Consider the following 23077-nt stretch of genomic DNA (forward strand, 5'->3'; position numbering starts at 1 on the left):
TAAAAAGAATCAACTTGAGGATGATTTTTCATTCCTCAAAGGAAACCTATCCTAGAAGACATATATGTAAACAGGGTTTTTTTTTCTAAATAATTATTAATTTAATTTATTATTATTATTTCTTAATTTGAACAGAGAGAGAGAGAAAGTGAAAAGGCAAGCTGCTAGGTCTCGAACTACAGCTGACCATGTGGGAGACTAGTACCTCAGTCACCATGCCACCTGCCTACGTAACAGTTGTTTTTGGGTAAATAATTACTTATGTAATTTAAGTAATTAATTTAAGTTTTTGACTAGAGAGAGAAAGCAAGCTGCCAGGTCTAAGACTTGAACCATGGTTGGCCATGTGGGTATCCAGAGCCTCAACCACCACAACCTCTGCCAGCCCCTCCAACAGGTTTTTTTTTTTTAAAGCTGTTGAAGTGAGTGTGCCTTGCCTATTTTACACCCCTTTGGATTACAGTTTGAAACACTCCAAAAAGTCAAATTCATCCTTTTATAGTACGAGAAACGCAGTGATTGATGTAAACGCAGTCATGTAGTTACGTAGTGCAGGGTCTACATTAGGACTCAGTTCGGGTGTCCAGCCATCTTCTTTTTCCATAATTAGTATCTTCTCCAGCTCTTTTTGTGATGAATGCATTCGAAGTATGGTATAACTGACTGAAATACATGAATTTTGAAACTCGACTATGTAATAAGAAGAGTACCTGGGTGAATAAAAATAATTTTACTTCTTTTCCCTGCTAGAGGAAGAGATGCTGGAACCACGGGAGAATGGCTCGGATGATCTGCCAGACTATGAGCATATAGATGATGAAACTTTCCCTCCTTTCCCGCCTCCAGAGAGGGGAGCTGCTGAAGGAGCTGATGCCGATGAAGGTTTGTATTGGGAGTGTAAGAAAGTGTCTGTGTTCCGTTATTCAACTGTCAGCTTAGAAATGATCTGTTTATAAAAAGGCTTGCAATATTTAAGTATTACTAAATCTTCGTATATTTCATCAGAATCAGGGCGAATACCTGTTCCTGTACCTCCAAAGAGAACAGTTAAAAGGAACATACCCAAGCTGGATGCACAGAGGTTTGTTTACTGTTTATCTTTACATGTGTGCTTGTTCCTTCTTTTTTGGAGAGGTTTTTGCTATAGGGCGCGTGTGCTCGCCAGACAGAGAGAGAGAGACATAGAGACAGAAAGCGAGAAATCACCCCCTGGGGGGATAGTCACACCGCAATCCCTTCTCCTCCATTCTCCTCCCGGGATCTTGGGCACGCACGCATACGCTCCTGGCGTGAGTTCTAAGCCACCGGGTCCGGGACGCGAACCGTGGTTGACTACGTGGGAATCCGGTGACATAGCCATTACGCTAACTGCTAGTTCCCATTTGTTCCTTCTTTATTCAGGATTAAAGCATGTGCTCCTGTGTGTGAGAGAGAGAAGTACCCTTCTCTGAGTTTGGGTGTGTCATCCGTGAGCCCTTTCCTCCAGTCCTCCAGCCTCTCAGACTTGGGGCATGTGCCTGTGCCTGGTGTGTTTTCAGGCCGACCTGGCTGGGAATTTAAACTGCAGTGCCATGTGGGATCCGATCTGGCTCTCTTGCATAGCACATTACCACTGTGCCGTGGAGCTGTTCATATTGCTTTTTCTTTACATCTGTTTTATTTTTTTCAATGTTGTAAGCTTTTGGGTGAGATAATTTGATCACATTTTATTTTGTTTTTTAAAATTTTGCTAGAGGGTGAATGTACTCACCAGAGAGAGAAAGAGAAGGAAAGTGAGAAATCACCCCTCGGGGGATGGTCCCTCCACAGTCCTGTCTCCTCCAGTCTCCTCTTGGGATTTTGAGTACATAAGCACACGTGCTTGATGTGATTTTCAAGCCACTGGGTCTGGGACTCAAACCATGCAGGTGTCCATGTGGGATCCAGTACCATAACCTCCACACCACCTGCTGGCCCAGAGATTACATGTTTTTAAAAATCATTTTTTTCATTTCAAGAAAAAATACTGTTTCTCATTATGGTTTTAGTGTGGATTTGACTCAAGGAAAGAAAATTCAAAGTTTATTTCTCTTCACAGGTTAATTTCAGAGAGAGGGCTTCCAGCCTTAAGGCATGTGTTCGAAAAGGCAAAATTCAAAGGTAAAGGTCACGAGGTAAGAAATATCTGGCTCATGGGACCAGCAGTTGGTGTAATGGCTATGTCGCTGGACTCCCATGTAATTGACCTCAGTTTGAGTCCCGGACCTGGTGGCTTAAAGTGATGTCGGGCACGCGTGCACGCATGCCCAAGATCCAGAGAGGAGAATGGAGGAGAAGGGATTGCAGAGTGGCCACTCCCCCTGGGGGGTGATTTCTTGCTTTCTGTCTCTCTGTCTCTCTTTGTCTTTCTGGTGAGTGCATGAGTCCTATAGCAAAAACCTCTCCCCCCCAAAAAAGAAATATCTGGCTCTTATTCTAGACTTCTTTTTTTTTTGTTTTGTTTTGTTTTTTAAACAGTAAGACTGTGGGATCTTTATGAAGCCTGGATTTGTAGTTTATAATTTAAAGAAATAAAGTTTACTTTGTCCGCTTCCAAGAGTGCTGTGAGCTTCAGGAGGGCAAGTGCTTTGCCTGTCTGGGTCCCTGGTGTGTCCCCAGTACGTGGCACAGCACCTGGTCCTAATAGGCATCAGGAAAGTTCTGTTGACAGATGAAGACATTTAACAAGTATCATCATTGTACACATAGACATTTTAAAATTCTTTTATCTGAGACCGGCAGGTGGCATAGTGATTAGGGTGTTGGACTCTTGCATGGCTGACCGCAGTTCAAGTCATAGACCTGGTACCTTGCTTTCTCGCTTTCCCTCTCTGTGTCTCTCTCTGATCAAATTAAATAATAATAAATAAGATTAAATCAAATAATTTTTTGAGTAATTATTTTATTTAACTGTCTATTTATTTATTTAAATTTGATCAGAGAGGGACATAACAAGGAAAAGGGAAAGTGAGAAAGCAAGTTGCCAGGTCCAGGACTTGAACCACAGTCAGCTGTGTGGGAGTCCAGCATCCTTTACCACCATGCCACCTGTTAGCCCTTAAATCAAATAATTCTTTAAAAATAAATTCTCTTTTGTATAGGTACAGTCTTTTAAAAATGATATATTTTTATAGAGCTTTGAAGTTTCTAAAGCGTTTCACTTTTTTTTTCTCTCAAGTTTATTTACTTATCCTGTGAGTCAGAGAGAACATCACATCAACCGGGTCTCGGTGATGTGGCTCTGGATCATGAGCACACATGCACCCCGTGTCATGGAGGTCTCTGGATTCGAGCCTAGAACTTCCCCACATGGGTCAGCTTTGCAGTGTTGAATCTTACCTCAGTGCCACCACCAACTAGCTTCCCTAGAAATGTTCTTTTCTTTTTTTTCTAGAGAGATTTTTTGGTATAGAGCACTGTCACCAGAGAGCTGGAGAAATAGAAAGCGAGAAGTCACCCCCCTAGGGGGAATGGCCACGCCACATTCCCTTCTCCACTCTCTTGGGATTTTGGGCACACATACCTGGCTTGAGTTCCAAGCCCCCCAGGTTCAGGCTCAAATAGTGGTTCACTATGCGGGAGTCCAGTGATGTAAACATTACACTATCTGCTGGTTCCTCAGGTATTTTATTCTTCAATTTTCTTTTCTTTTTTAAAATTTTTGCTGGCGGGCATGTGAGTTTGCCAGAGAGATACAGTGAGAAGGAGAAAGTACCCTTACACCCCTCGTGGAGAGTGGTTACACCGCAGTTCCTTCTCTGTTTCTCCATCCTGTTGGGATTGTACTCATGTACACAAGCCTGGCCAGGTCTGAGATCAGACTGCTAGGTTACACTCCAGATTTTCCTTTTTTTTTTTCCTTTTAAATTGCCAGAGGGCACACACGCTCACTGGAAAGAGAGAGGAAGAATGAGAGAAAAATAAAGCACCTTCAAGTGGGACATGGTCACACCATAATCTCTTTTTCTCCATTTCTTTCTGGTGAGAATTTTGGGCTTATGCACATGCGCCTGGCATGTTTTTTAAGCTGCAGGGGCTGGAAACAGTGGCCATATGGGATGCAGCTTCCTGTGCACAGCACTTACAAAGATATTGGGCCAGCTGTCCTTTAATTTTTTTTTTTTTTTTCGAAAGGTTTTTGCTATAGGGCGCATGCAATCGCCAGAAAGACAGAGACAGACAGAAAGCGAGAAATCACCCCCTCCAGGGGGGATGGCCACGCCACAACCCCTTCTCCTCCATTCTCTTCGTGGGATCTTGGACATGCATGCACACGTGCCTGGTGTGAGTTTAAGCCACTGGGTCTGAGACTTGAACCACGGTTGCCTACGCGAGAGTCCAACGATATAGCCATTACACCAACTGCTGGTCCCACCGTCCTTTAATTTTCAAACTGTAGTATAGGCATTGGTCTTACTATATAAAGAAATAGAGTTTTAAGTGATCACTGCCATAGCTAAAGGCTAGACTTCCCATTTCATTGCCCAGCTGTAGTAATACTATAGTGAGTACCATTTCAGTGTGGCGTGCAGGATCATTTGGAAGGGGGAGGAGACTAGAGGCAGATTGTAGCTCAGAGACTTTTGTACCAGTGGGAGGAGGTAGTAGTGGACTGTGGAGTAACAGTCAAAAAATGAATGACATATGGAATTTGTAGATTGGCTATATGATAATAAAAAATGAGTTAAAAATAACCCTGCGGCCAGCAAGTGGTGTCATAGGTAGGGTTCTGAATCCTACATGGGTTACTGTGGTTCAAATCCTGGACCTGGCAGTTTGAAAATGATGCATGTGTGCCCAATATCCTAGGAGGAGAAGGGATTGTGTGGGGGGAGGTGATTTCCTTACTTTCTCTCTCACTGTCTCTCTGGAGAGCACATGTACGCCATGGGGAAAACCTTGAAAAATAAATAAAAATAAAAATAGTCTCAAGACCTCAAACTTGGGCGCCTGAAAAATTGTACATTTTCTCAGTTTCAGTGGACATAGAATATATACCTATGTTTTTGTATTGCCACACAACTAAACATAAATCAGAATTAAATTTTTTCTTTTTAAGCTTTTTGCCATAGAGTGCATGTACTCACCAGAAAGAGACAGGGAGAGGGAAAATGAGAAATCACACCCCTATGCACACACAAGAGATGGTTGACAATGTAGGAGTCCAGCACCTTAGCCACCATGCCATTTCCTGGCCTCAAGGTGAATGAATTTTTTTGTTCGTTTTTAAAGATTTAATTTTATTTGTTATTATTACTTATCTTTTTAATTTGACCAGAGGGAGACAGAGAAATAGAGAGAGAGAGAAGCAAGCCGCCAGGTCTGGGACTCTTAACCATGGTTGGCCATGTGGGAGTCCAGGGCCTCAACCATCATGCCACCTGCCAGCCCCAGTGATAGAATTTTTAAGAAAACATTCTTTATATTTTTCTGAGAGGATTTTGCTATAGGGTGTGTGCATTCGCCAGAAAGAGACAGAAAGCAAGAAGTCACCCCCACCCCCAGGGGGGATGGCCATGCTGCAATCTGTTCTCCTGGGATCTTGGGCACACACGCATGTTACTGAGCACAAATTAGGTTTGCTCGCCCAAGCGCTATAAAACTAAGCCATAGGCACACGGTGTGATGAAGGAAAGCACAGCTTTATTGTAAAGCGCAAAGCAAGGAGAGTGGGCAGCTCATGCTGAAAAGACCTGGTCTCCCCAAGGTTTTTTCCACATGTGTTTTTAAGGGCAAAATTAGGGGCAGAGGACCTAGGCACATGATTAGTTTAGTGATTGGTTGAAGAGGGTGTGATTATCTCATGGGCATTCTTGATTGGTGAGGCCTTAGATAATCAAGTTTTTCTTTAGGTGTTTGGAACCATTTAGCCTGGAGTCTTTGAGCTCACAACCTGCAGTTTCTAGCCTATAAAAGATCTTACATATTGAAATAAAAACCTTATCTTTCTTGTAAGTGAGAGTTTTAGAGGACAAATGGCCCTCATTTATGGTCCAGGTTGGTCATTATTATAACCAAAGTCAGAAGATTTACTCCTTACTCTGTGCCATTACAATGTAAATTGACTTTATATTTTAGGAACCCTAGAAAATACATTAGGGGGTCCTTGCTCAGTTTCACGGACATGGCATGAGTTTAAGCCACTGGGTCCAGAACTCGAACCGCGGTTGACTACATGGGAGTCCAGTGACGTAACCATTACGCCAACTGCTGGTCCCAGCCCAGCGTGATTTTTAAGCCGTCAGGTCCAGGACTTGAATTGCAGTCGACTACATGGGAGTCCAGTGACATACCATGATTCCATCTACTGATCCCGAAAACCTTTTTATTTTCGCATGTTTTTCAAGGTGTGGAGTCTGGGACCCAGACCGCATAGATGGTCATGTGGCATCAAGCCACTGTAACCTTGACACTATGAGCTGGCCCAGAATTCGTACTTTTATTATCCAAAGGGGGGACTGAGAAGACGAGTTCTCTGTATTACATCTGCAGTCATTGGAAGGGTTGATTGTCTTGACCATTGGCGTCTAGACAAGGTCTCATAATTACAGTAGCCAACATTAGTGTTTGCTTTGTGTCAGGCATTCTACCTGTATTAACCCTTACAATAACCTTATGAAGTATGTATGTTACCCTCATTTTATGCGTGAAGAAAGAAGGCACAGAGAGGTAAAATGATCTGTTCAAAGCCATATTACTGAATTATAGAATTAGGATAGGAATAAAATACATTCTGATCCAGAGCCTGGGCTTCTTATAAAATTTTTAATTTTTAAAAGAATTATTTAATTTAATTTATTATTACTTTTTAATTTGACCAGACAGAGACAGAGAGAAAGTGAGAAAGCAAGCTGCCAGATCTGGGACTGGAACCACAGTTGGCCATGTGGGAGTCCAGCACCTTACCCACTCTTAATCAAATTGGCCCCAATTTTTATTCGTTGTTATTATTATTTTTTAAGTTTGCTATATGGCATATGCACTCACCAGACAGAAAAAGAGAGAAAGAGGGGAAGTGAAAAAGTAAGGTACCATGTGGTTGGCCCTGTAGGGGTCCAGTGCTTTAACCACTATGTTACATGCTAGCCCCCTATAGCTTTAGTCATCTTCCTTTTTAAAAAAAAAAAAATTCTTAGTTGTCATTATCTTTTAATTTAACTAGAAAGAGACAGAGTTAGAGAAAGGGAAAGTGAGACAGCAGGTCACCAGATTCAGGACTCAAATCCTTGTCAGCAATGTGGAAGTCGAGCTCTTTAACCACCAAACCACCTGCTGGTCCTAGTTATTCTCTTTATTTATTTATTTATTTTTTTTTGAGAGAGAGATTTTTGTATAGGGTATGTGTGCGCTCCAGGAAGACGGAAAGTGAGAAATCGTCCCCCAGGGGGATGGCCTTGCCACAACCCCTTCTCTTCCATTCTTGTCTTGGGATTTGGGGAACATATGTTCATGCCTAGCTTGGGTTTCGAGTTGCCAGGTTCGGGATTTAAACTGCTGTCAGCCATGTCGGAGTCCAGCAACTTAACCATTACGCTATCTGCTGGTTTCAGTCATTCTCCTATTTTAAAATACCGTTAAGTGAGGGGCGGCAGTATGTGGAGGTTAAGGAGCCGGACTCCCACATGGCTGACCATAGTTTAAGCCCTGGACCTGACAGCCTGAACTCATGCTGGGCACTGGTACACATAGGCCCTAAATTCCTGGAGGAAAAGGAAGTGAAGGGACCATGGTATGGCCATCCTCCCTGTGGAGCGTTTTCTCCTTTACCTCTCTTTCTCTCTATGGTGAGTGCACATGCCTTATGGCAAACACCTAAAGAAAAAATACCCAAAACTTTTAAGTGAAAAACAAGATATTTTACAGTAAAACCAGGAATTTATAACTATTCTCAATCATTAGTCAAGTTTATTAAACTGTTTTTCATTTTTATTTTTAGAAGCCTTAATTAGAATTTTAAATATAGAGAGGTATTATGGGTTTAGAATGTTTGAAACAGGTCTTATTAGTCTTTGGTATTTTGCCCTTGGGGTTTCTGAATGTATTCTTGCAGTTATGAATTCTCAATGCTTTTCTTCTTTGTGTGATTTAAGGACCTGTCAAAAGGTTTGGTTATTCCTAAAAGATATCTTGACATAGTTTTTATTTTTTTTTAAATAATTATTTTATTAACTTTATTTATTTATTTACTTATTTAAATTTGACAAGAGAGGGACAGTGTGAAAGAGAGTAAGAAAGGGGGAGAGAGAGAGAGAAAGTGAGAAAGCAAGGCACCAGGTCCAGGACTTGAACTGTGGTCGGCCATGTGGGAGTCCAGCACCCTTAACCAGCATGTCAGCTGCTGGCCCTTCTTGACATAGTTTATTTTGAGGTTTTACTTTATAGTTCTGAAAAGACACATATTAATTATTTTTAAAATTCATCAAATTTTCATATAGAAATTTTTCTGATTTTTAAAAATCTGTATGCAGTGCCTTTATAGACTATAGTCTTCTATCATCATATTTTATTAAAGAATTATTTTATTTCTTTTATTATTGTTATTGTAAAAATTTGCTATAATGAGACCAGCAGTTGGCATAATGGCTATGTCACTGGATCTAATATACTTGATCACAGTTCAAGATCGTTTTTAAAATGTGGTCATATTAATAACTGAATTAAATTAGAATGCTGGTAAACTTATCCAATGACTGGTCATTAAGATATAAGAAAATTGGGAACCAGCAGATGGTGTAATGGTTACATCGCCGGACTCCCATATAGTCAACCATGGTTCAAGCCCCGAACCCAGTGTCTTAAATCTCACATCAGGCTAGGACCAGCAAATGGCATAATGGTAACACTGCTGGACTCCCACATGGCTGATCATGGTTCAAGTCCCAGACTGGGAGGTTTGAAACTCAAGCTGGGTGCATATGCATGCATGCCCAAAATCCAGAGTGGAGAAGAGATGGTGGTGTGGCATCCCCCCCAGGGGTTGATTTCTTGCATTCTGTCTCTCTGTCTTTCTGGCGAGCATACGTTCCCTATACCAGAGACCTCTCAAATACATACATACATACATACATACATAAAAATTAAAAATTTGTTTACTATAAGGCACATATGTTCACTACAGAGAGGGAAAGTCAGAAAGCAAGCTGCCAGGTCTGGGACTTGAACCACAGTGGGTCATGTGGGAGTCCAGCGCCTTAACCTCCATGCCACTTTCTTGCCCTAGAGCTTTTAATAAGTATTTTTTTGTTAAGATTAAGCCTCCTTCTAAAAGTTTCCTGACCTTATAAATATGACACCAGTGACTTTGGCATTGCTTTTTAATTCCAAAATCTGCTGACAGCGTTGGTTGTGAGGATGACACTGATGTTTAGCATTTTTATTTTTATGTGCCAGGCTGAAGACTTGAAGATGCTAATCAGACACATGGAGCACTGGGCACATAGGCTATTCCTCAAACTACAGTTTGAGGATTTTATTGACAGAGTTGAATACCTGGGAAATAAAAAGGAGGTCCAGGTAAGTGTTGAGATTATTATGAATATCATTCACAATGTTAAGTACTACAAGGATAGATTTAGTTGAGGCTCAATTGCTGTTTGGGGATCTTTATTTTAAAATCTTCCTTGGTAAAGAGGGAATATGGAGAGTACTTATTTGAAGAACTCTTTTGAAACTAAGAATTGAAAAAATAATCTCCCTTAAAGATTATTCATAAAAATATAAAATCTCTTTTTACTTTCAGACTTGTTTAAAACGAATTCGACTTGATCTCCCTATTTTACATGAAGATTTTGTGAGCAATAGTGGTAAGAATATAGGTTAATCTACTTTATAACAATCTTATTTTTAAAAATAGATCTAGTAGACAGTAGTACAGGACTGCATTCTTAGTCTATATTGTATGTATAATTAAAGCACAGTAAAATACAGTAAATAGAAATAAGTTCAAATGTCCTGGTACATCTCCAATGTTGCATACAATTTTTTTCTGTTTTGTTTTTTTTTTTAGAAATTTTTGTTGTAGAGTGCGTGCACTCTCTGGAGAGGCAGAGACAGAGGGGCAGAAAGTGAAATCACCCCTCAGAGGGATGACCACGCCACAATCCCTTCTCCATTCTCTTCTTAGGATTTTGTCATAGGGCTGGCGCCACCATGCCCTCCTCTCAGGATTTTGGGCACGGATGCATATGTGCCTTTGTGAGTTTCAAACCTCCAGGTCCGGGACTCAAACCACCTACTTGCCCCTAAAATTAGTTTCTTAAATATATGGCTTCAGTGCTGTCAGAGATGTTGTAAGAATATATTTAGCCATAGAATGTGAGCTTTTGAGAACTGATTACTCATTAATTCTTTTATTTTTTTCTTTCCATTCTTTTTTTTTTTGGAGAGATTTTCGCTATAGGGCACATGCGCTCGACAGACAGAGAGAGACATTAGAGACAGAAAGTGAGAAATCACCCCCCCCAGGGTCGATGGTCATGCCGCAGTCCCTTCTCCATTCTCCTCTCAGGATCTTGGGCACACACGCACACGCGCCCGACGTGAGTTTTAAGCCACCGGGTCTGGGACGCGAACCACGGTCGACTACGTGGGAGTCCAGCGATAGCCATTATGCTAACTGCTGGTTCCCAATTCTTTTATTTTTTTTAACTTTATTTTTGTTTTTAAGGTTTTTGCCATAGGGTATGTGTGTGCATTTGCCAGAGAAAGAGGTTTTTGCTACAGGGTGCGTGTGCTTGCCAGAAAGACAGAGAGAGACTGAGAGACTGAAAGCGAGAAATCACCCCCTAGGCACCCCCTGGGGGGTGATTTCTCGCTTTCGGTCTCTCGGTCTCTGTCTGGCGAGCGCACGCGCCCTATAGCAAAAAAAAAAAAACCAAAAACCTCTTTTTAAAAAAAGAAAAGAAAAAAGAAATCACCCCCTAGGGGGATGTCCACGCCACAGTCCCTTCTCCTCTGTTCTCCTCTCAGGATCTTGGGCACACATGCACACACGCCTGCCATGAGTTTAAGCCACCGGGTCCAGGACTTGAATCAATAGTCGACTACATGGGAGTCCAGTGACATAGCTGTCACTCTGATTGCTGGTCCCAAGTTGGAGTGTTTATAAAACATATATACCGTTAGAAAAAGTGGCTTTGGGAAACTAGAATAATTTGGTGCAGAGAGTTCGCATTTCACTCAGAGCAGATCCTGGTATAGGACGTGCGAGGCCTCCGTGACTGTTCCTGGTACTGATTGCATTTGTTAGCTGTACAGTGCAACCATAGGCAGTCACGCACATCAGAGCGCACGGTTCCTGCCGACAGGGTCTGTACAGTCATCAGATGTCCTGTGCGATGGTGCCGTACATGTTTGTTGCTTTTCATCTTTCACTTTTAACAGATTTAGTAGAAAATACAAGGCTCCATATAGAATTCTCCAGAGTGATTTGTAAATTGCTCTGAGAAGGAATGTAATTTAAATAACCTAGGATTGATTTTCTTGGTAAGCTGTTGTCTGTACTGATGGCATAGGACTTGTTTCATGTAAAGGAATGAGTACATATGCCACTGGCTTAGTGTTATTTTGCAGTTTTTTTTTCTTAAGGTTTTCGCTATAGGGTGAGTATATTTACGAGAGAGAGTGAGAGGGAAAGTGAGAAAGCACGCCCTAGGGAGGGATGGTCATGCCTCAGTTCCTTCTCCTGCAGTCTCCTCTCAGACTTTTGGGCACACATGCACACTCGCCCAGAGTGATTTTCAAGCTGCCAGGTCTAGGACTCGAACCACACACCCTGCCACATAGGATTTAGTGCCCTAACCTCCAAACTACCTGCTGGTTCTAAAATTTGCTTTTTAACTGCCATAGGGCATGCTCACCCCAGAGGGAGAAAACATCCTGCCCCTCCCCCCATGGATGTGTCATTTAGAGACAGAGTCTTGCTGTGTCCAGCTGGCTTTGCATTCATGATTTTCCTTCCTATTCCCAAGTAGCTGGAACAGGTGTGCTCCACCACACCAACTACATTTTATAATTTTTAACACAGGCGTAGTTACGTCGTTTTTCTGTCCAAAGCTTTTCAGTGGCCCCTTATTTTATTCAAATAAAAAACTGAAATCCTATAATGTTGATAATACATGGCCCTACAGGGTCTGCCCATGTATCCCCATTCTTCTCTTTCACTGTTCCCCTCTCACAGCTTTGGCCACACTTGCCTCCTGCCTTCCTGGAACATCCCAGGCACGTTTGGATCCTAAGGCTTTAGCACTCTGTGGCCTACTGTCCTCTCCTCTTCGCTCAAATCTGCATAGCTTACTTTTACCCTCTTTAGACTGTGCTCCAGTGTCAACTCAGTGGTTCCCCAGACACTCTTAAATTGTACCTCGCGTCCTACCATTCCTGATTTCCCTACGCAGCGCTCATCTCCCTTTGATTATTTTATAGCTTGCTCACCTTTAGTCTGTACCACAGCGATGGCACTGAACACTTCTGGCTTTAGCTTCTAGGCCATAATCACCTGCCTGTGAGTGTTGCAGTGATAGAATCTCACATGTAGTTGTAATTAATTTTTTTTTTTTAATTGCCAGAGGTGTATGTCCTCGCCAGAGACAGGTGGGGAAGCATGGTCATACCACAGTCCTTTCTCTTTTCATTCCTCCATGCTGTTAGAATTTGGGCATGCTCATGCACCCCGTGTACTTTCAAGTTGTCAGGACCAGGATTTGAATCACAGTCAAGCATGTGGGATCTATCCAGTTCCCTTAACTGTTAGGCTGTGAGACCAACCCCAGAACCTTTTTTTTTTCTTCTTTTAAGAATTGTTTTTATTTAATTTTGTTTATTTTTTTAAAATTTTCATTCGACCAGACACACACACAGAGAAAGTAAGAAAGCAAACTGCTAGGTACAGGACCCAAATTGTGGTCAACCATGTGGGAGTTGTCCAGCGTCTTAACCACCACTCCACCTGCTGCTGTTCCCAACCCTAGAACCTTTTATAATTACTATGTGTGCATTTTGTTGGGCTTACTTGGTTAAAATAGTATTAATACCTGTAGATTTACTTGACTACTCAATCAGACAGCTGCATGTTACAATATACTGAAATTAAAATTGAGTGCGGGCCAGCTCTCCCACCCTTCTACTGCCTCTAGGGCAGCTCACAGACCAGATGGGTAACTCTCATACGATAAACCATAGTGCCAGTCCTTATTTTGAATGCTCGTAAAACTCTGTTTATCTTATTTATTACATGAAACATAAGTGGAAGATGTAATATTATTTGACACACCACTGTGGGTTACTTTGGGGGCATCTTACTTTGAGATGACTGCATAGCTAAGAACTGCACGACTTTAAGAATGTTACACAGGGGTCAGCAGTTGGTGGTTAGGGCACTAGACTCCCACATGGTTGTTTGAGGTTTGAGTCCTGGATATGGTGGCTGCTTTCTCATTCTGTCCCTCTCTCTCTCTCACAGTCTCTCTGGTGAGCATGCATGCCTTATAGCAAATTAAAAAATAATAATAATATGGAACCAGCAGTTAGTGTAATGGCTATGTCGCTGGACTCCCACGTAGTCGACTGCGGTTTGAGTCCCGGACCCGGTGGCTTAAACTCACTCTGGGCGCATGTGTGTGCATGCCTAAGACCTGAGAGGAGAATGGAAGAGAAGGGAAATCACCCCTAGGGAGTTGATTTCTCACTTTCTGTCTCTCTGTCTCTGTCTCTGTCTGTCTGGCGAGCGCACGTGCCCTGTAGCAAAAACCTCTCCCCCTCCAAAAAAATAAAAAATAAAACTTAACACTAATAATACAGAGAGCATTGAATTTTTTTAAAAAAGTAACTTGGAGATATGTCTACAGATTTTTGAATTTGCCTTTTTCATTTGTATCTGGTGGGCTGGCAGGTGGCATAGTGGTTAAGGTGCTGGACTCCCACATGGCCAACCACAGGTCAAGTCTCGGATCAGACGCTCTCACTTTCTCTCTCTCCTCTCGTCAACTTAAATAATAATAACAAATAAAATTAAATAAATACTTAAAAAATGATTTATATAAAATGACCATTGTTACCATACAGACACTATGGCAGGCCATTAAAATGCCTTGGCTTAATGTCGAACAAAAATGCCGTTTGGATTTTTTAAATGATTTTATTAGCATAGCTATATAATTTTTCTAAAGAATTCTTTTATTTATTTATTTATTTTAGTTTGACTAGGGAGGGGGCAGGAGGAGAGAGGGAGGGAAAGTAAGGCAAGCCGCCAGGTCTGGGACTCGAACCGCAGTTGACCATGTCAGCCCTGCATAAAGTATTTCTAATCATAACTAAGAACTTTTTTTTTCCTTTTATTTTTTATTTGCCATAGGGCATATGTACATGCCAAAGAGAGGGAGAGAGTACTTCTTAATAGTGTGTGATTATACCATTATCTCTTCTCCACTTCTGTCCTGAGAGCATGCAAACACACATATGTAGCATGTTTTTGTGAGTCCCTTGGGCCAATGTTCTTTTTTTTTTCTCCTAAAAATGATTTATGTAATTTTATTTATTTAAAAAATTTGCTATAGAGCCATGTGCGCCCTAACCACCACACCACCTGCTTGCCTCTGGGGCCAGGATTCTAACCACATGTTTGGCCAGGTGGTTCTCTTAACCTGTGGACCATTAAGCCCAAGAAGTTTGCCCTTCGTGCATATTTTTGATAGTATTCCATTTGACTGACGCCTCTTTAAAGGTGATTCATACATGTTTCTTTTACCGGTCTGAATCAGCTCTCACACACCACTGTTGCTTCATGTCCGGCGTCTGGCCACGTTTAACTGGTTTTCAGTTACGGGTTGCGCAGGCTCTACCTGTTGGACACTACTAACTTCTTCTTTTCTATTGCAGATGAGGTAGGGGAAAGTAATGACCATGATGATGTAGCTGCTACTGAATTAGATCCCTTCTTGACAACCTCATCTGAAAGTGTGAAGTTTGCCTCTGAGTCGAGCAGGAGCCTAACCGAAGAGCAACAGCAAAGGATTGAGAGAAATAAACAGCTGGCCTTGGAGAGAAGGCAGGCAAAGCTTCTGAGTAATAGTCAGTCCCAAGGAAATGGTAAATTTTATGCTGGATTTTATGTGCTACCATTAATATATCAAGGGCATGTTAGAGATTTTAACTTCTCTGCTATCCACTGTGATAAAATACTTCTAGGAATAGAAAAGTGTGTTAAGTTTTTGTATATTTGAGAGTTAGAGAGTGTGTGTGTGCACGTGTATGTGAGAGAGAGAGCGCAGTTTTTGTATATTTGAGAGTTAGAGAGTGTGTATGTGAGAGAGAGAGCGCGTTTTTGGAATTCTCTAAGAATAGATGAGTTCAAGATGGTTTCTAATTCAGCATAATAATTATGAAAATAATTAAACATATAAAGTATTTTCTGCACCCATTCAGTGGTTTTTTTTTTTTGTTTTTTTTTTTTGAGAGGTTTTTGCTATAGGGCGCATACGCTCACCAGACAGACAGACAGACAGAGAGCGAGAAATCACCCCCCGGGGGGATGGCCACACCACAATCCCTTCTCTTGGGATCTTGGGCACGCACACACACGCACCTGGCATGAGTTTTAAGCCACTGGGTCTGGGACACAAACCGCCGTCGCCTACATGGGAGTCCAGCGACATAGCCATTACGCTAACTGTTGTTCCCAACCCATTGAATATTTTTGAGCTATCTGCTGTGACACAAGTTCGAAAATACTTTTTATTATGTTGTGTCTCTTGTTGTGAGCTGTACTTCTGGCAGCTTTTTCCTTGCTTATCTGTAGCATCCCTTTCTCACACTTAAGGCTGCCTTAAAATTTGCTGGTTTTAAAGCAGACTGGGTTGGAAAGCAGATAACCAATACAGTATTTTAGAATGTATTGCAAGCTGGTTTTAAATGAAGTAAGCAGAACTGTATGTCTTTCCCAATTGCCAATCGTTTTTCCAGTAGAAATGGGAGACAGCCAGTGGAATAGTGGTTAAGGGACTGGATCCCACATAGCCAACTGTGAGTTCTAGACCCAGTGGCTTGAAAAACACTGGGTGCATGTGCATGTATGTCTATAATCCCAGGAGGAAAAGGGATTGTGACATGGCCATCCCTCTTGGAGAGGGAAGGTGCTTTCTCATTTTCTCTCCTGTCTGGTGACAGATTTGCTCATCTTGTAGCAAATTTTTTAAAAAGAGGGAAAATAAAAGTTGTATTAAATTAATACTGTGTTACAAAACAAATTTCACCCAATATAAGAAAATTTTCAAGTGAAAATTACTGTGATCACAGTGGGGTTTTTTAGTTTTTTTTTTTTTTTTGGCTATAGGGTACATGTGCTTGCTAGACACACACGCACACAGACAGAGGGGCAGAGGAGAAGTAAAATAGCACCCCCAGGGGGATGGTCTCACCACAATTCCTTCCCCTCCATTCTCCTCTTGGAATTTTTAGGGACTCATACACACATGCTCAGCGTATTTTTATAAGCTGCCATGTCCTCAGTTGTCCATATGGGCTCTAGCTACCTTAAATCACCACCATGGCATGTGACTGTCCCACGTTAACATAATTTTTTCAATTAAAACACTTAGTTTAAAAAATACTTAGTGTTTTTTTTTTTAAGAGAGATTTTTGCTATAGGGTACATGTGCTCGCTGGTGAGATAATCATGTTAAAAACATTTAGCATCATGTTAAAAACCACACGAAGATAGATGGCAGTGGCTTCCTTGCTGTCAGTTCAGAGTATGCCTGGCAATAGGTATTTAGGGCTTGCTTTCTATTTTAATATGTACCTTAAAATTTGCCAAATGGAAATAAGTATCTTAGGATGAGCAGATGGTGTAATGGTTATGTTGCTGGATTCCCAGATGGTTAGCTGCGGTTTGAGTCCCGGACTCGGTGGCTTGAAATTCAGGCTGTGTGTGTGTGTGTGTGTGTGTGTATACGTGCCCAAAATCCTGAGAGGAGAATGGAGAAGGGATTGTGGGGTGGCCAACCCCCCACTGCAGATGTCTCTGTCTCTCTGAGCATGCACGCCCTATAGCAAAAATCTCTCTAGAAAAACTAAAGGAAATCTTAAATTTTCTTTTTTGGGGGGGGGGGAGAGGCTTTTGCTATAGGGTGCGTGTGCTCGCCAGACAGACAGAGATACAGACAGCCAGAAAGCGAGAAATCGAGAAATCATCCCCCCAGGGAGGATGGCCACGCCGCAATCCCTTCTCTGTTCTTCTCTCAGGATCTTGGGCACGCACGCACGCACACGCGCCCAGTGTGAGTTTTAAGCTACCGGGTCCGGGACGCGAACCGCGGTCGACTACATGGGAGTCCAGCGACATAGCCATTACGCTAACTGCTGGTCTCTTAAATTTTCTTTAGTATAGATCATTTGTCATAAAATTTAGTGCATTAAAGGTTTTTTTTTTCAATTTGAGTTTTTGTTTTTAGTTGCCTTCCTGGAGAAAGAGAGAAAGTAAGTGAGAAACCAACTCCCTCATTGGGGTCATGCCGCAGTCCCTTCTCCACCTCTCTCTCCTGTTGGGGTTCTAGGCACGTGTGCACACATGCACTCAAGCATGTATCTCAAGATGCTGGGTCCAGGACTTGAACTGTGCTGTCAGCCATGTGGGATATAGATAGCCACCTTAACCATACATGGATTGGCCAGCATTTTTTATTTGCTCATTGATTATTTTTTTAGATTTCTTTGTCAGAGTGTGAGTGCTGGCTGAAGAGAGACATAGAGGGAAAGTGAGAAATCACCCCACGGGGGATGGCCATGCCACATGCCCTTCTCATCTGTTCTCCTCTTGGGATTTTGGGCACAGACACATGCCTGTCGTGGTTTTCAGGCTGCTGGGTCCGACACTTGAACTGCAGAGCTGGCTATGTGGGATCCAGTTCCTCAACTACCACACTACCTGCTATCCCCCACATTTGACTTTTTAAAAACCTCTGGTTTTAGTGAGAACAGTTATGTTTGGTTATGATTCAAGAGTTTGAGTTTAGTAGCAACCATCTAGGACCTTTTTACATTTTAAATGGACTTTACACATGTGTAAAATGGATTTATTTAGATGAAAGTGATCTTAATTAGCATTAACTAAGTGTTCACAGATTTCATTTCTACTCATTAAGCTTAAAAGAAGAGATTTCTGTTTGAGGTGAGATTGGATCAAGTGCTTGGAGTGAGTAATGGTGGTATGACTTCTCTTTCAGACACGTTCATGAGCACCGAGGTAGAGACAGTGGAAGAGGTTAACCCTGGCAAGGATCTAAAGGACTCGGGTGGATTAAACGAAGACATTTTAGACAGTTCACATGATGATGTTCCTGCCGACACAGTGGGTGAAGAGGAATTCAGAGTGGAGGAAACGGCACGGGGCCAGGCCTGTTAAGTGTCAGTAGTAACTTTGTGCTTCATCCAGAAGCGGATGAGGTGGGACAGTCCTCCACGAAGGGGAAATGTATCTGCAGGTTTGGGATAAATGTGTATTTTCTCTGCTTTGCAGATTCCTGTATAAAGTCTTAACTTTATTTATAATCACGGTAGTTTAGTCTATTCTCAGCGCTGTGACTTGTTAAGTGTCCAGCAGCTAATGAGCAGCACCTGCTGCGGTGTGTGTTGGTGCCTTGCTCTTCTAGTGTCGGCCATGTTTTAAGGTGTAAACATACAGCTCGTTGACTGTTAATGCCCATTTTTCAAAAGTGAAAATAAAAATGCTTTTACAAATTAGCTTTTTAAAAAATGATTTAATTTTATTATTACTTTTTAAAAGAATTATTTTAACTTCATTTATTTATTCTAATTTGATCAGAGAGGGGCAGAGAGAGAGAGAGACAAAGCAAAAGCAAGCCACCAGGCCCAGGACCCGAACCATGGTTAGCCATGTGGGAATCAACCTCAACCACCACACCACCTGCCAGCCCCTCATTATTATTTTTTAAAATTATTTTATTTATCTTTATTTATTTATTTGACCAGAGAGAGACAGAGGCAAGAAGGGAAAGCGAAAGGAAGCCACCAGGTCTGGAACTTGAACTGTGGTTGGCCATGTGGGAATCCAGCATCCCAACCACCTCACCACCTGCTGGCCCCAAACTAGAGGCTCTGTGAAAGCTCCTTTGCTGTTTTTGTACTTTTCACTTTGGATAGAATATTTAAGGTTTTACATGTATTTCAAGGAGTGGCTTTAGTACGTCAAAGGCTGATGAACTGCCTGGCCTTTGGAGGTGCCCGGAATTTCAGAGACTGTTCCCTGGTTCCCGACTGACTAGTTGAAGAGAAACCTACAGGGTTTCCTGGGAAACACAAGGCACCTTGGGAGAATTCACAAGAGAGACCTTTCAGTTGGAGAAGACTCCAAGAATTGGGAACCTCATTTATGGAAATAAAGATGAAGAAAGGGAGGTTGGGAACGGTTAGCCTAGAAGTGCTGGGTAGATGGTGGGGTGGGAGGAGCCAGCTGCAGGGCTCTGCGTAGGTCATCAGCTTGGTGGAGGGAGCCGTTACAGGTTAAGAGTCGTTACAGGTTAAGAGTCGCTTGACAACCAGGCTTAAAGGTGATTCTTGCAGAAGGTTCCCATGGAAGAGGGACTAGTCTAGGCTGTTTTTTTTTTTTTTTTTTTGAAAGGGGGCCAGGGGGTTTTTTGTTTTGGTTGTTTTTTTTTTTTTTTTTGTGGAAAGGAGACCAGGAGATTTTTGTTTCTTGTCTCCTTTTCCCTCAGGGAAGGGCAGGGTGATGGTGCCATCGTCTTCCATCTGCAGAGTCAGCAGGCATCTTGTCCTCTTCATGCTTTTCATGCTTTCCGACTTCCGGTGGGGACAGGGAGGGACAGTTTGAAAAGCCAGGAAGTTGAGCACAAGGACACCTGTGGGTGTGGGCTTGTTGGGAACCATGGTGGTGACAGGCTAAGAGGTGCGTGCAGGAGTGCGGAGCCATGCTGCCAAAGGTGGAGCCCGAGCCCAGGCTGAAGGTGTCACCAGTGCGAGAAACCGCTTCCTCAGGAGAGCTGTGCGGGCCTCCCCACGTGGGTCACAGGCACCTGGGGACTCCAGTGGTGGATTTGCGGGCAAAACAGCAAGTTTACAATAAGAAGGTTAATGGACCTCATTCTCTGAGGAGTGCTGGACACAGCAGGGGAGTAGGAAGGGAGCTTTGCCAGGAGGCCTTTCCCGGGCCCCCCCACCCGGCTCGTAGGCCCTATTCCCAGCCAGTCCTGGGACAGCAGGGACAGCTCAAGTCGAATATGAAAATGGGCAGACCTAAGTCTCATGATCTGACAGGTGTCAGAAGAGCTGGGCTTTAGGCCCAGTGCATCAATGAAAAAAATAAACTCGGAAAACTGATTTGAGAAAATAACCTGTTTTGCAGAAGCACCATTTACTGTCCACTCATTACGAAAAATCAGTTTTCATAATTACATCTTCAACTTTGATGAAATTATGAGAGAGTGCTTGACACATAATGTGAATTATCTACCCAATCTTGAGTGATTAGAGCATTGGATGACAGAAAATTAGATATTATAAATGTGAAAAAGATGGGCTGGGCAGTGGGGCGGCGGGTGGTAAAAGGCAACACCGCGTGGATGACACACAGGGAAAGGCTCTGTGTTCACACCTGGGCCTTCCCCACGTGTGCCCATCACCTGGCGCTGGCTGGAACTATGAGTGGGTTGTGGTGTCAAGATTCTCCTTTTGCTCATGGAAGAATTAAGTAATAAACTAAAAAAAATACATATACACACACACATACATAACATTGTGTGTGTGTGTGTGTGCGTGCATTTTTTTAGTGTGCGCTCAACAAAGAGACAAAATGAGAAGTCACCCCCCAGCGGGGGTGGCCATGCTGCAATCCCTCCTCCATTCTCTCAGGAGCTGGGGCACACACACTTGTACCCAGTGTGATTTTCAACCCACTGTGTCTAGGACTTGGAACTGTGGAGTCAGCCATGTGATATCCAGTGTCTGAACTACCACCACACCTGCTGGCCCAATATAGATAGATAGAAAGATAGATGCAGATAGATCGATCTATCTGTATTTATTTTTTTGGAGAGGTTTTTGCTATAGGGCACATGTGCTCACCAGAAAGATAGACAGAGAGAGAGAAATCACCCCCCGGGGGGATGGCCACGCTGCAATCCCTTCTCCATTCTTGGAATCTTGGGCACACACACATGTGCCTGGCCTGAGTTTGAGCCACTGGATCGGGGACTCGAATTGCGGTCGATTACATAGGAGTCCAGTGACATAGCCACTGCGCCAACTGCTGTCCCTCTATCTGTTTATTTTGTTAATGTGAAAGGACTGACATGCAGAGGACAGAGCTCTTTTAATGAGGTGAGAGTACTTCATATCCCATGACCGCTGGAAACATCCAGGAGCGCTAGGTCCCTGATCTCCTCGAGAAGCGTGTACAGACTCCTCCCCTGCGTCTGGCAGTACTCTCGACACTCTTCCTGAAGGGCGTCCCCTGTGACTTGCTGGGCCAGCTGAGCTTCTTCCACAGATCTCGTCACCTCTTTGACTAGCTCGCTCTTCAGCAGGGGGCAGCTCGGAGGGTAAAGTTCTGTGTTCGGTATCCTGAAAGGTTTGTTGCTTATTATCTCAAGCCTGATGGTGTCGGAATGGCATCGCGAGGCCTGTACAGATATTCTTACCTGTCGCAGAGGGGAACATTCATGTTAGCAAGCCAGTTCTCTGTTCTCTGCACTGAAAACCGCACTCGGCAGAAGCACGCACTTACTGTTATGTGGTCGAACAAATGGAACGTCACCGACTCCCCTCCTGTTGTGGTAGAGGTGATTCTGCTTTGAAATCGCTGAAGGGACCCTGGCTTCCATTCACAGCAGCCATCTGGGCCACATGCGATCACTAAGCCATCTTTGTTTTTCAGATAAGCAGCACCTTTAATGCCAAACCTGCACCATTGTCAGAATGAAAATCCAGAGGTAATGTATTCTTAGTATGCAGATCTTACAGACTTATCTAGAGCGCTAGTTCTAAATCCAGATTAAAAACGTTACTTTCCCTATGGTTTATCTCCAAATATTTATTCCACTGTAGCAGATGGAAACACAAAATGTTTTGTTAGATAAGGAAGTGATCCTGAGCTTGATGGAGATGGGTGGATGTGTGTACTTCAGTCTCCGACTTCATACCTACATACTGAGCTACGCAGGGCGGACATATGGTAACCGTATAATTCGTTGCTTAAATACCTTAGCAGACTATATTTCCTGTACTGTTTGTTTTACACTTTGGAGTACCAGTTTTTACCGCTGTGTCAGCTCTACCTACCTGGGAATAAACACCAGCACACCATTCGTTCTGACCGAGTAAATGACCCCGTCAGACACGCAGCGCTCGTCGGAGTCAGGGTCTTTGTCTTTAAAGTACATGCACTGGAAGAGCTCTGTAGACTGCTTCTGGGAATGCTGGGCTGCCTGTAAAAAGAGGCACAACCCCAAAGCACTGAAATAAACTCCCCGATATTCCCAGAAGAAATAATATTTCCATGGAAGCATTATCTTTAAAAAAAGGGTAGGTTCCAGAAAGCTTTTTTTTTTTTAATTTATTCATTCATTTAATTTAAGCAGAGAGAAAGAAAGTGAGAACAGATTAGTCACCAGGTCTGGGACTTGAACCATGGTCAGCCATGTGGGAGTGTCCAGCACTTTAACCACCACACTACTTGCTGGCCCCCTGGAAAGCTATTCTTTTTTTTTGAGAGGTTTTCGCTATAGGGCACGTGCGCTCGCCAGAGAGAGAGACATAGAGACAGAAAGCGAGAAATCACCCCCCAGGGAGATGGTCATGCCGCAATCCCCTCTCCTCCATTCTCCTCTCAGGATCTTGGGCATGCACGCACACGCGCCCGGCGTGAGTTCTAAGCCACCGGGTCCAGGATGCGAACCGCGGTCGACTACGTGGGAGTCCAGCGACATACTAGTTCCCCCAGAAAGCTATTCTTTAAAAATAATTATTTTGGGGGAACCAGCAGTTAGCGTAATGGCTATGTTGCCTGACTCCCACGTAGTCAACCTACGTT

At 42.9% G+C, this 23077-nt stretch overlaps 2 protein-coding genes and 1 non-coding gene across 4 annotated transcripts in view; 2 read left to right on the forward strand and 1 right to left on the reverse strand.

Annotated features, from left to right (window-relative positions):
• The window catches only part of TIPIN (TIMELESS interacting protein), a 23585-nt gene extending 4832 nt beyond the window's left edge, over positions 1–18753 (forward strand). Inside the window, exons 4-10 of one of the 2 annotated variants that reach the window (XM_027773816.1) lie at positions 750–882; positions 1006–1081; positions 2078–2153; positions 9409–9531; positions 9758–9821; positions 14893–15102; positions 18237–18753. In XM_027773816.1, coding sequence (XP_027629617.1) covers positions 759–882; positions 1006–1081; positions 2078–2153; positions 9409–9531; positions 9758–9821; positions 14893–15102; positions 18237–18415 — 852 coding nt within the window. In that variant the 5' untranslated portion in view covers positions 750–758 and the 3' untranslated portion in view covers positions 18416–18753. The remainder of the gene's footprint in view (positions 1–749; positions 883–1005; positions 1082–2077; positions 2154–9408; positions 9532–9757; positions 9822–14892; positions 15103–18236) is intronic. The other variant, XM_006153489.3, reaches the window with a different exon arrangement.
• Positions 11234–11369, forward strand: LOC114008729 (small Cajal body-specific RNA 14). The gene has a single exon (XR_003550242.1).
• Positions 18754–21293: 2540 nt separating the features above from the next.
• The window catches only part of DIS3L (DIS3 like exosome 3'-5' exoribonuclease), a gene marked incomplete at its 5' end in the record, with an annotated part of 45935 nt that continues 44151 nt past the window's right edge, over positions 21294–23077 (reverse strand). The window contains 3 exon segments of the mRNA XM_014589756.1: positions 21294–21686; positions 21773–21947; positions 22327–22472. Coding sequence (XP_014445242.1) covers positions 21378–21686; positions 21773–21947; positions 22327–22472 — 630 coding nt within the window.

This window comes from Tupaia chinensis, unplaced genomic scaffold (assembly GCF_000334495.1).
Source record: "Tupaia chinensis unplaced genomic scaffold, TupChi_1.0 Scaffold000377_2, whole genome shotgun sequence".
Lineage (NCBI taxonomy): Eukaryota > Metazoa > Chordata > Mammalia > Scandentia > Tupaiidae > Tupaia > Tupaia belangeri.